The sequence below is a fragment of the Xenia sp. Carnegie-2017 genome, unplaced genomic scaffold, assembly GCF_021976095.1.
Source record: "Xenia sp. Carnegie-2017 unplaced genomic scaffold, XeniaSp_v1 HiC_scaffold_24, whole genome shotgun sequence".
Classification (NCBI taxonomy): Eukaryota; Metazoa; Cnidaria; class Anthozoa; order Malacalcyonacea; family Xeniidae; genus Xenia; species Xenia sp. Carnegie-2017.
Window position 1 is genome coordinate 17982219 of NW_025813487.1, and position 12436 is coordinate 17994654.

The following is a 12436-nucleotide window of genomic DNA, read 5'->3' on the forward strand; positions in this document are numbered from 1 at the left end:
ACTCTCTACATCGTAAAAATATTAAAAAAATAACATATTTTACTATTCTTCTAATCAAAACTCTTGACGACAGTGATAGTCAAAATGAAGATGACAGACTTTACGAGCGGACAGATCGAAATAATTATATCGACCAACTGGAAAATTGTAGCAGACTTTTGGATATAAAATAAAGATATCTTTATTGACCTCCCATTGAACGTTCCACAATGAAAATTGACGTTGTTCAGGTTGCTTCAGCTGTTTAAAGTGCTCCGACACACAATAAAATGCATTGTTCACGAATTCAGTCATTGAAAGCTCATTCTCTTTAACAAAGATAAAATTGTGCTGTTGCTTATGATTTAGAGGTATTAATAAATAGACCGAATCTTCGAATATAATGTATCTTCATACAAGACAAAACCGTGTATAATTATGTTTTTGTTTAGCGTAGTACGACATTTTTAAGCCCGTCGAGCAGTCTTTGTGTGGCCCAAAACATGAACAGACAAGAATCATATAAGTACTAAAGTAGAGCGCTGCATGATGGGACCGTTATTTTTTACATACGTACCTTACATAACTTTACCTTAGGATTTTTCACTTGCAGTTTCCCCTCTCGTTTTATCTATTTCTAAAATGACAACAAATTTAGTTACCATGTGAGTCAGTCATACAAGATAGGAAGTTAGCATAAGGAAAAATGATGTCTATGGTTAATTGGTTATTTCTTTGAATGTAGTGCGAGAGTTGTGTGCATTGGACTCATAGTTTTAATTCACGCCAGAATGGTTAGAAACGCGATGAAGGCCTAGAGTAATGCACACACATAGGGAAATGATAGTGGACATCAAAAAATTACTAGAATTTCTTGATGAGAACATTGACAGCCTTAAACATAAACGCAAGCGAGTTTAGATTTAACCTTTCTAACAAGGAGATTTTGATCGCATTGTTGAGAAGTAGAGCTTTTATCTGTCAGACTGGTGTATGCATACCTCCAGCGCTTACCTAGGCAATTGTCCAGGTTCGTGACCGCTGCACATGGTGTTTTTGCTCACCGTGGGCTTAGATACCCAAAAATCTATAGAATACAATCATATACAATCACAGTGACAGTTAGTGCAATAATTCACACGTCATATCATCGAAAAGGCGCCTTTACCCACAATGCAACATTGGTCAGAAATACACTTCCTTATATGGAGTAACACATGTTCGGTGGCGTCAATGAATGTACAAAACAAACTTTTTAGTGCAAGTATCTGAAATAATGTAACGTTAGTTCAGTAGTTCGCATTGACGATGACGTACGATTTTCGAAACATGTTTCTTGCAATAAAAAAAGTTTGTTTTATACAGTCAATTTAACATTCATTTTAGCTACATTTGCTGAAAACGAATGTAGTAATTGTTACATACTGCTGGAGGGGTATCGCCCTGATTATCCCATTAAATGAATTATCCGTCCGTATCATTACATTCATTCATAGCCTCGCCAATGCAAAGAAACATCTCATTTTTATCCTAAACTCGTATTTGTTTTAGTCCAAACGGATAATTTGTCCGATATCAGATATCATTGGGTAGTTTTCAATAACAACCAATTGCGTGTAAAGACTTTGTCCTCGAAGCTGTGCAAAGCTGCACGCAGCTATTTTGCATGTTGGTCCAAGACAATGAAACACTTAACGCGTGATTAACCGGCGAATTATATCATCGTATTACATAGTGTTTAGTCTTATTCAAACATCAAACTACGAGACATGAGTTGCAACGGAAATAAAACGAGTAAGTAGCAATGTTTCATTACATAAAGATAGATTTAAGACTTATTTTAGGTGTAAACTGTGCATAACTATCGTTACATTATTACAAAACCGTAAATGGCCTCCACAAAGAAGACAATCGCAGTATATAATAAATAAAAATCAATGTAACATGGACTATGTTCGTGGAGAGAAAAACACTTTGCTTAACAAAACGATGTTGAAATTTTCCTTGTGAATAATGAGCCAAAATATAGATCATAGCATTTTGCCTTGTATGAATAGAAACATATATTTTTTGGCAAAATTCGACTTTGGGTTGGTAGAGAGATAATTGTCAAAAGTCAGAAAAATAATTGTGGGGCCCCATATAAATGGCCACATTCATATATTTATTTCATAATTCCCCCAAAAATGGATTTTAAAATAAACTAAAATGGCATGTCATGGATATACGAATATGACCCACCTCCCAATAATTGCTCTGGCTGTGTGCCTGCTTAGAAGCATTGAAACCCTACTCCTCACCACACATCAATCACACTCAATTACTCAACTGCAATATAAATGTACAAATCTATATTACACTTACCTGGAGTAAAGTTTTAGGGGATAGGGTAGGTTAGAATTTGTGTTACTTTCCCACAGTTATTGTCAGAATGTTAAAGTTCACCAACCAAATGTAGATATAAATACCTTCAATTATCATACTGCATGCACAATACCATCACCATATCCATCAGTCATCTCTTCCATGACATTTTACTATTCTAAAATTTATGTTATTTTTCATGGTACTGGCATTGAACTTTGATGATGTTTTGTAAGAACATTAATGTATGTATAAACAAGTATATATGCATCCCTTTCAGATGGCTGTATGGGCCCAGGGTATGCTACACCTTTGGATGCAATGAAAGGGCCAAGAGAAAAGATTGTTTATTTGCCGTGCATTTACAGCAATACTGATATAAAAAAACCTGATTACCTTGCCACTGTTGATGTAGATCCTACATCTAAGGACTTTTGCAAGGTAAAAATCATGACAAACAAGATAAAAATCTTGGGAGTCTGAATTTTAAATAATTTTACTTTCATAGCCATTAGTCAATAAAACCCATCATTTACTTTGTATATACTTCATTTAAGGTTATTCACCGGCTTCCAGCTCTACATCTGGAAGATGAACTCCACCACAGTGGCTGGAATGCCTGCAGTAGGTCAGCAGTAAAAATGCAGCATATTCATTTTCATATACATCACATCTTCACTTTATTCATCATTTGCAGTTGTCATGGTGACAAAAGTATGACCCGCGATTCCCTCATTATGCCATCACTAGTTTCCAGTCGTATCTACATCATCGATGTTGCTACAGATCCTTGTGCACCAAGAATTCGTAAGGTAAAGCAAAATATTCACATAAGAATTTACTTTGTAGCTGTTTTCTTATGTGATTTTGCTTATTTCCACATTGTCCAGGTTATAGAGCCAAAGGAGGTGTTTGAAAAAACAGGTTTAGCATACTTGCACACATCCCATTGTCTTGCTAATGGCGACATCATGATTAGTGCCATGGGCAATCCAAAAGGAGAAGCAAAAGGTTTGTAATCTTAAAGTTTAAGACAGTTGTCATACATGTTTATTTAATCTTGGTTGTATTAGCTTCACTTTTTGAGGGACATTCTAAAATGTAATCATTATTCCTTATACAGGAGGGTTTGTTGTTGTTGATGGTAAAAATTACACAGTAAAAGGCCGCTGGCAAGAGAAAACGGTGGACTTTGGTTATGATTTTTGGTATCAGCCACGTCACAATGTAATGATCAGCTCAGAATGGGGTGAACCTAAGTCCATTTTGCAAGGATTTAATCCTCAACATGTTGCTGATGGTAGGTTTTAAGGATTTAATCCTCAACATGTCACTGATGGTAGGTTTTAAGGATTTAATCCTCAACATGTTGCTGATGGTAGGTTTTAAGGATATAAACCTCATCATATCGTTGGGTTGGCTAAGGAAGCTATAATCCAAAGCAAATTTCTGAGAAACATGTAGTTTGGCTTAGGATGTAAATTTAAATTTGACATCACCTAATCAGGAAGTTTGACTCAAGTGTCTTTATTTATCATATGGATTTTGTTTACTATAGGTAAATATGGAAAAAAACTTCATGTTTGGGACTGGACAAATGGTGAACTGAAGCAAACGCTTGATCTAGGCAACGATGGTCTTATTCCTCTAGAGTTGCGGTTTCTTCATAATCCAGATGCCAAATTGGGATACGTGGGTTGCGCTCTGTCCAGTACAGTATTTGCTTTCCATATGGAAAAGGTGTTTAGCTTTGAATATTTTTTATTGTAAATTTAGCGAATTAAATTGTTCCTGGTAGGGAGAAATTCGGCGACATAAAACATCAAGAACTTGAAACGGAAAAAAGATCGTTTTTTGTGTAAAGATGGACAAAGCCTGCTTCTCTTGATAGTAATATTCAACGCAACATATTTCTTATTTTCACTTTCCAGACAGGAAAATGGATAGCCGAGAAAGTGATTTCTATTCCAAGCAAATCTGTGGAAGGTTGGGCTTTGCCCGAAATGCCAGGTAGAACAAACACTATCGAAACAAATTGAAAACTTTATCGAGAGATGGAATTCTAAATTCTCATTTTAAGCTCTTCCGACGGACATCTTGATTTCGCTGGACGATCGTTTCCTATACTTTAGTAACTGGTTGCACGGTGATTTGCGTCAGTACGATATCACAGATCGATTGCATCCAAAGTTGGTTGGACAGGTAAGGCGATGAATTTCTGTCATTTTTTCTGCTACAATCCTTTCTAATGTGTGCATCTATTCCCAATCAATCCCAAACTTCTCTTCCGTCGATTTCTGGATGAGGCAAAAAGCAACCACGAAAATAACCATATCATTAACACTGTTTGTTTTGTACATTTTTAGTTGTTCATAGGAGGCAGTATCAGCAAAGAAGGCGCTGTGAAAGTCACCAAGGATGTTGAATTGAAAGAACAACCAGACACATTGTATGTCAAAGGAAAGAAAGTTCAGGGTTCCGTTCAAATGATCCAGATGAGCTTGGACGGAAAGCGAATTTATCTTACGACATCTTTGTTTAGTGTTTGGGATAAACAGTTTTATCCAGAGATGATGAAGTAAGGATAGCTTGATACTTTAGAGTACCTGGTGAGCGCCTATAGGGATTAGCGGGAGTAATATTTTTCCTAGAAAGTCAGTGAAAATCTATACGATAAAAAATAGGATAGCCAATGATGTAAATTATCCATGGATGTCAATTTCGTCTTTTATACCAATAGGAAAGGTTCCATGTTGCTGAAAGTTGACGTCGATACAGATAAAGGAGGCCTTACGCTTGACAAAGATTTTTGCGTTGATTTTGGCGACGAACCGGACGGTCCAGCACTTGCACATGAGATCAGGTATCCCGGTGGCGATTGTTCCTCAGACATTTGGCTCTAAATATCTAACATTCCATTGAAAGTGTAGTCAACTCGGTCGTATTAATGAAGATATAAGAATTTGAATTCCAAGGGTATAAAATTTTTGTTACGTATAACATACGAAGTTTTTGAATGATATTGAAAACAATAAAACGTTCTCTTTTGAACTGCTTTAAGTCAACTTCTTTAAAGTTAATTATTTACTTCAGATGAGTAATTTATGTTAATTTTCTTTATGTATTTAATTAATTAACTAAATAAACGTTAAGCTCTTTATCGTTTACGCTTCTAACATTGGTTTATGAACACTCAACAGTACGTTTTAAGAAATGAATGGTTTTATTAAAAGTACTACCATGGTTGCGTCAATTTCTGATGTTTTAGTAAGACGAATTAATAAGTAATTTTACGTAATTACAATTCACCTATACTTAACTTCACGGGTCGTATTACATGTAATAAGACTTTGCATGTCCTCTGCACTTGTAGTAACAATCCCAAATTTTCAGCTTGAAATAATAAAACTCACCACAAAATATTCCCAAAAATACAAAATCGTATAATTTACATCATCGTTGACAGTGCGTGAAGCACTGACTAAAACATTTCGGCAATCATAGTATTGCATAATAAAACCATGGTAGTTTGATTACTTAGCGATGAAATGTGCTTGAAGCCTTGGGAGGTTTAGTAAACTTTTACTCAGCCTCCCTCGGATTCCATTTACTCACTAAGCAATCAAACTACCCTGGTTTTACTTGTAAATAAACCTTCCATTTGTCCTTTGAAACCAACCTTTACCTGCTTAACTAAAGGGCCGATGACATGGAGCAATTTCAGCCCGGGCCTGTTATAATATCCTATCAAAATAGCGTACGCGGTTACATGAAAACAATTCTAGCCCGGACTGAAAAATCTGTCATGTAAACGTTTCAGCCCGGGATGAAACCACAGCTGAAAATTTTCACGCATGCGTAATTGCGTGCCTATTGCTTATGATGACGACAACACACATTAACGACAACTGGCGCTCAAGCCTCGGACGAGCTTCGTAAATTCCAGCCCGGTCTAAACACCGGGCTGGAATTGACCATATAATCACATAAAATTTCAGCCCGAAATTGCTCCATGTAATCGGCCCCCTAAGAGTGAAACATCTCACTGGCTAGGTATGTTTGTATTTTAACTTGCTTTTGGGGTTACGCAAATAATTGAGACGAGTTATCTAGCTCACTTAAAAATTTCTCTAAGCACTGATCTAGTGGCTGTGCAAACTCTCTTCACTTGGTGATTTTGGTTTAGTAGGCAAAGTAAATCACAGCCGCTGATGATTTGAATCGCCCCAACGACAAAGCCATTCGTTGTGAATTTCCAAAGAACAAAGTCTGACCAATTATTGAGCTGGTTGTAATTTTTTTTGCCTAAATCTGGATCCGTCACTAGTTCACTTCAACGGTTATTCCCAACGCTGGACAAAGCCTAATTAAACTCAACTTTCCAGAGACAAATGACATTAGAATCACGTGCTTATGCTATTTGTAATAAAATCTGGAAGCAAATACGGATAAGGAAGATGACCACTTTTCATGCGAATTGCGTTGGCAAATGCCATCTTTTTCGTGACCATTACAAGATTTGTTTCAACAAACCTGTCCATGTATTCTCGAGCTTCTTTATCCTGTAATTTTGAGCCATAGTCGAACAGCTTGTCCAAATGAGTTGACGCAATGTTGGACGTGAACTCAATTTGATCCTATAACATACATATATATCGTATAACATACATATATATCGTATAACATACATATATATCCTATAACATACATATATATCCTATAACATACATATATATCCTATAACATACATATATATCCTATAACATACATATATATCCTATAACATACATATATATCCTTGAAAATACAGTTATAGAAAACAGACATAACAAAAACTAGTTTTCCTGCTCGATAATTGTTCACTATAATAATACTTATTATTCCCTATATAAGCAATGTCGCTTTTGATTGGTCAACTTCATGCAAATAATTCTCGATATCCGTAGATATGACGTCATATCTACAAATAATAGTTTTACAATTATGGACGCTATTAAAAGCCGGTTTGAAAAATCAAAGCGATGTTTCAGCGATTGCAAAGTTTGTAAACAAGAACGATTGATAAAAAGTTGTAAACAACGATTAATGGAACGATTAATATTATGACGATATTAACACGATATCTTTCGAAACGATATATCTCAATTAGCCATTGATACGCACGTTACAAACCCCCAAAAATCAAACCACAACGATGTTTGCCACAGCTTCTAAAACGAAAGTTTGGGAACGGAAATGTGAACAAAAGGAACGGAACGATAATTTTGGAACGATAAATTTTTTTTAAGAGTTAAAAAGCGGAACGATATTTTGTTGTGCAGGATATAGGAAATCAAAACGATACGGAAAACAATTGCAGCACTAAATTCTTTAGAAATCAATTGTTTTCTTCAGATTATAGCTTGCATATGTGAACATTCCCACAATTATAGAGGCTAGCTTAAACACTCAGAAGTAGTACCGATTAAATTGCGCTTAGAAATTCGTTCATTGCCTCCTTACCAGTGCTCTCACTTTATTTCCTAACATGCTGGTTGAAAAGACGTCGTTGTCTTCATCATCGGAGAAAAGGCGATAGGGTGCATTAGGCAGGAAACCACCATATTCCAGTTGAGGAAATGTAACGGAGGCATGGTAACCAGTAGCCAACCAAAGTAGCTTAGATAGAACATCTTTTACCGTTCGCTTGTCTTTAAATTTACTCGGAAATTTTTTTACCTAACAAAAAAATTAAAATATTTTTCTGTTGACCGTAAACAAACATTTCAATTCATCGCTGTCACATTAGAGCGAGTTGTTTCACTTCATTAAATCTAGATTTCCGAACCATTCGATCAATTTAATTCATTTAACACTTTAATTTAACAATAAAAATGTTAGCAGCGCAATTACAGCTTTTCAACTCATCAATTACACATTTTCACCGTGCAATTACGGATAAAATGCACTGCAATCAACCAATCACAGTCGAGAAATACCTTAAAGTACTACAATGCAAACTTGTGGCTAGAATTATTGGGAGAATTATACCAAGATAAGTCGTAGCCGATATCAAAAATTGATAGTTGGCAAGGCAGCTTTACAATGGCCACACATTTCTACATTTATAGATAAAGTTTTATCAAGGTCACATGTAGCCTATATCGTTGACAGGAATGTCAGAAGCGGGGAATGGGCTCGGCATGCTCCAATAATTTACAAAAATTGTTGTGAAAATGCTAATACCACACTTTCTTCCTCAATTCCATGAAAAAGTCACAAATTTGACCCCCCCCCACCTCCCTAATTTTATTTTGCTTCCGACAACCCTGAATTATGTTTACGTTGGTTCTATGATCAGTTCATCAGAAAGATAGCGATGAACAGCACCTACAATTTGAATATCGACAAAGTAAAGTATACGTAGAAGATGATTGTCGAAATACATACTAATCCCCTTGAAGATGCACGAGGATTGCCATCGGACGAGACAGCATCTGCCCATTTTTGTAACTCCGTGTCGTCAAGTACGTCAGAATTGTCGTGGTAATACCTAAACGAAGCACATAACTCATTGTATGTAGACATATATAAGTTTGAAAATTTGTAATCCAGGCATTTAATACATAAAAGATAAGTTTCTCCGGATTTTAAGTGATTTTTATTGAGCTTTCGACTCGTTGCTTCGAGCCTTCATCAGAATGAGGATGTTTCTAACGTCTCCAAGCTAAAAGCACGCGTAAATAAACATCCTCATTCTGATGAAGGCTCGAAGCAACGAGTCGAAAGCTCAATAAAAATCACTTAAAATCCGGAGAAACTTATCTTTTATGTAGACATATATATCTATCTTTTGGACAGAGCCTGAACGCGTGAATCAAAACATAGCTCTATTTTCTTAATAAATGGTGATGCACGTACATGTCAACAAAACCGCTGACAAAAGTCCGTATGCTTGCTGTGATCAGTCTGCCATCGTCTCGATAGGGATAATAAGGGATAATATTTGCATCACTCATACCTCGTCTCTACGATAAAGACACAAGAAAAAAACAGCAACATTAGAACCATGCATTTTTAGCAAGAGCTAAAAATATTTAACGATTCTATGCCAAACATTTTATATCATATAAAAATAATACATGATTTATAGCAAGTAAAAGAAAAATTCCTTAGCAAAACTAGAATGACTGATGTGAGTTGATGTACTCAGAGAGAGACATCAAAATATCAACAATTTAATCCCAGGCAATCTGTTCACTGACCTCCATGTCTGCTTCAAGGTCAATATTATCCATCGTTAACGCGTTGAAATTTTTGTTTATGATATTTATTGAAGTAGGATGATCCACAGACAATATATTATACAAAGGACCCTTTGATCCTAAAAACAATAAAGGATAAAAGAAATTTAATTATTTGAATGTGATAAAGTTAAAGTAGGTGTTTTGTTCAAAATCCTTCCTTCCTCCAAGCACTGAAATGTACTGTAGAGAAACAAGATACCCTTAACCTCACAAGATACCCTTATACACTCACAAGATACCCTTAACTTCACAAGATACCCTTAACTTCACAAGATACCCTTATACACTCACAAAATACACTTCACAATCACAAGATACCCTTAACCTCACAAGAAACCCTTAGCCTCACAAGATACCTTTACACTCAAAATATATTCCTAAATTGACAAGATATCCTTACACTGACAGAATATCCCCAAGCTCTCAAGATATCCTTACACGGACAGAATATCCCCAAGCTTAGAAGATATCCTTACACTGACAAGATATTACTGAGCCTCCAAACTGACAAAATATCCCCAGATAGACAAAATATTCCCAGAATGACAAGTTATACTTGAATTTTCAAAATACTCTTAGAAATCAGTAAGAAGTGACGTCATTATGAACACTGCAATGTGCAGTAAAAGTGCTCACCGTAAAGTCTCATGACGTCATTATGAACACTGCAATGTGTAGTAAAAGTGCTCACCGTAAAGTCTCATGACGTCATTATGAACACTGCAATGTGCAGTAAAAGTGCTCACCGTAAAGTCTCATGACGTCATTATGAACACTGCAATGTGCAGTAAAAGTGCTCACCGTAAAGTCTCATGACGTCATTATGAACACTGCAATGTGCAGTAAAAGTGCTCACCGTAAAGTCTCATGACGTCATTATGAACAATGCAATGTGCAGTAAAAGTGCTCACCGTAAAGTCTCATATCAAAAAGTTTATTGGTTTCGAGGCCAGCTCGACAATGATACTGTAACATATCGTACAACGGATGTAGCTCAGAAAATGTTCGTTCCATCAACAAACAAAATGGTTCCATGTATAAACTACACTTTAGTCGTTTGTGTACAATCTGCATGAAAAAAATGATGGAGAAAACATTTTACAGCAAACCTATCAATAGCAACCTAAGTCGTTTGTGTACAATCTACATGAAAAAAATTATGGAGAAAACTTTTTACAGCAAACCCATCAATAGCAACTTAAGTCGTTTGTGTACAATCTGCATGAAAAAAATTATGGAGAAAACATTTTACAGCAAACCCATCAATAGCAACTTAAGTCGTTTGTGTACAATCTGCATGAAAAAAATTATGGAGAAAACATTATGCAGCAAACCCATCAATCGCAACATTACTTGAAGAGACGCTAGAGTTTCACAAAGAGACAGTTTACTTTAAAAAACTAACTCATACCTGAAGAACATTGAAATCCGCTCTTTGTACAAGAGATTTCGCAAAAAACCATTCTTCATTATCCGCAGGAACGAATACTCGAGCTTCAGGTACAGCATCAGCCTGTATGGCTACTGTCTCAACGTCTTCACTATTACCATTACCTTTCATGATGAACATCGCAATAGGTGCCGTGAACCTAACTACTGTGTGATTGGCTAATCCTTTGTTCTTTTTTTGCAGCTTGTTCAAACTCACTCCCTCGAGTTCAGGATACCAAGATACAAATAATTTATTGTTTTCGATAGCCTGAGAAGAGAAAATAAAGTTTCAAGTAGAAGCAACCATCCTTAGCTAATAAAAGTGCGTCGAAAACTAAACACAAAATATCTTCATAAAATTGAAATGATTAAAACACCAAAACCGTATTCTAAAGTCAGGTGCGCTATTGATACTTATAGTCAGTGATAAATAAGATCTAAAACAGTAGATTATATAATTATTTGTCACTGTCTTACACTCATTAAAAACTATTTCAAAAAGCTTTCCATTCATTGAAAAGTCCACAGCAAATTTGTTGAAGGTATCTGTTGAGCACCCTTGCTTGATTACTTCACTATTTGGATGTTTATACCATAACATTGTACAATATGTTGAGGGCATACTTCATATTAAACAAGATGTTTTGTACAGTACACACTCTGTACAGTACACAATACAAATTCTCCTATCACTTTGTCACTGCGTAAAACGTGTTCGCAAAGACCCCCGGGGGTATTTCTCCGAGGCATTTTCCATTTTCCCGGGTGTCTTTATCCAAGGATTTTTCCCCAGGAGTTTTTCCGGTGTTACCATACATTAACAATTTATTATCAAAAATGAGTTGATCCGTGCAAAATGCTTCCGCCTGTTTAAAATGTTGCAATGATTTATCAGGGGGGGCGTGTAAGCTCTACTGGGTCTTTCAGCAAAATCAGTGAAAAAGGTTATTTATATAAGCAAAACTTCTCTCAGGTCTTTCAGGGACTGAGATTTCCCTTTAAAGATCAACTTCTATATGCCATAGTTTACTGTTCTATCGCACCTAGCTTTTTTATTTAATGTAAGGAAGAGATCAACACTTACCCATTCTATAGCTTGTTCAAAACTCGTCCCTAATGCAGTATTAATCGCATCATTCCAGTTGAAATGCTTATTCAATTTATTCTGAAGGTTATTCCAGGAAAGTCCCCTGCCATCTTATAAGAAAAGAGTTATGAATAAAGTGTCACATTCGGACCATTATATTTGGCTAAGTTGGATAAAACAGCATCGCGCATTGAACCATGGGACAAAAGGTGAAAATGATAGAATGAAAACAATTGTGAATGATAGTTTTCAATTCACCACAATGCAATGCTCGAATAGCATCGCGCAT

General features: G+C 35.9%; 2 protein-coding genes across 3 annotated transcripts in view; one reads left to right on the forward strand and one right to left on the reverse strand.

Annotated features, from left to right (window-relative positions):
- The first annotated feature begins 1509 nt into the window (after window positions 1-1509).
- LOC124451875 (methanethiol oxidase-like) lies at window positions 1510-5503 on the forward strand. The gene is made up of 11 exons (XM_047002467.1): window positions 1510-1773; window positions 2624-2784; window positions 2901-2971; window positions 3041-3155; window positions 3234-3354; window positions 3467-3643; window positions 3902-4083; window positions 4275-4353; window positions 4424-4545; window positions 4710-4921; window positions 5084-5503. The coding sequence occupies exons 1-11, from the start codon at window positions 1749-1751 to the stop codon at window positions 5244-5246; spliced, it is 1428 nt and encodes a 475-aa protein (XP_046858423.1). The 5' UTR covers window positions 1510-1748; the 3' UTR covers window positions 5247-5503.
- Window positions 5383-12436, reverse strand: part of LOC124451873 (polyunsaturated fatty acid 5-lipoxygenase-like) — a 29388-nt gene continuing 22334 nt past the window's right edge. For both annotated transcript variants that reach the window (XM_047002464.1, XM_047002463.1), the window contains 8 exons: window positions 12145-12257; window positions 11041-11328; window positions 10541-10697; window positions 9588-9706; window positions 9244-9350; window positions 8773-8875; window positions 7846-8061; window positions 5383-6980 (listed from right to left, as the gene is read on the reverse strand). In XM_047002464.1, the coding sequence (XP_046858420.1) occupies window positions 6747-6980; window positions 7846-8061; window positions 8773-8875; window positions 9244-9350; window positions 9588-9706; window positions 10541-10697; window positions 11041-11328; window positions 12145-12257 (1337 nt within the window). In that variant the 3' untranslated portion in view covers window positions 5383-6746. The remainder of the gene's footprint in view (window positions 6981-7845; window positions 8062-8772; window positions 8876-9243; window positions 9351-9587; window positions 9707-10540; window positions 10698-11040; window positions 11329-12144; window positions 12258-12436) is intronic.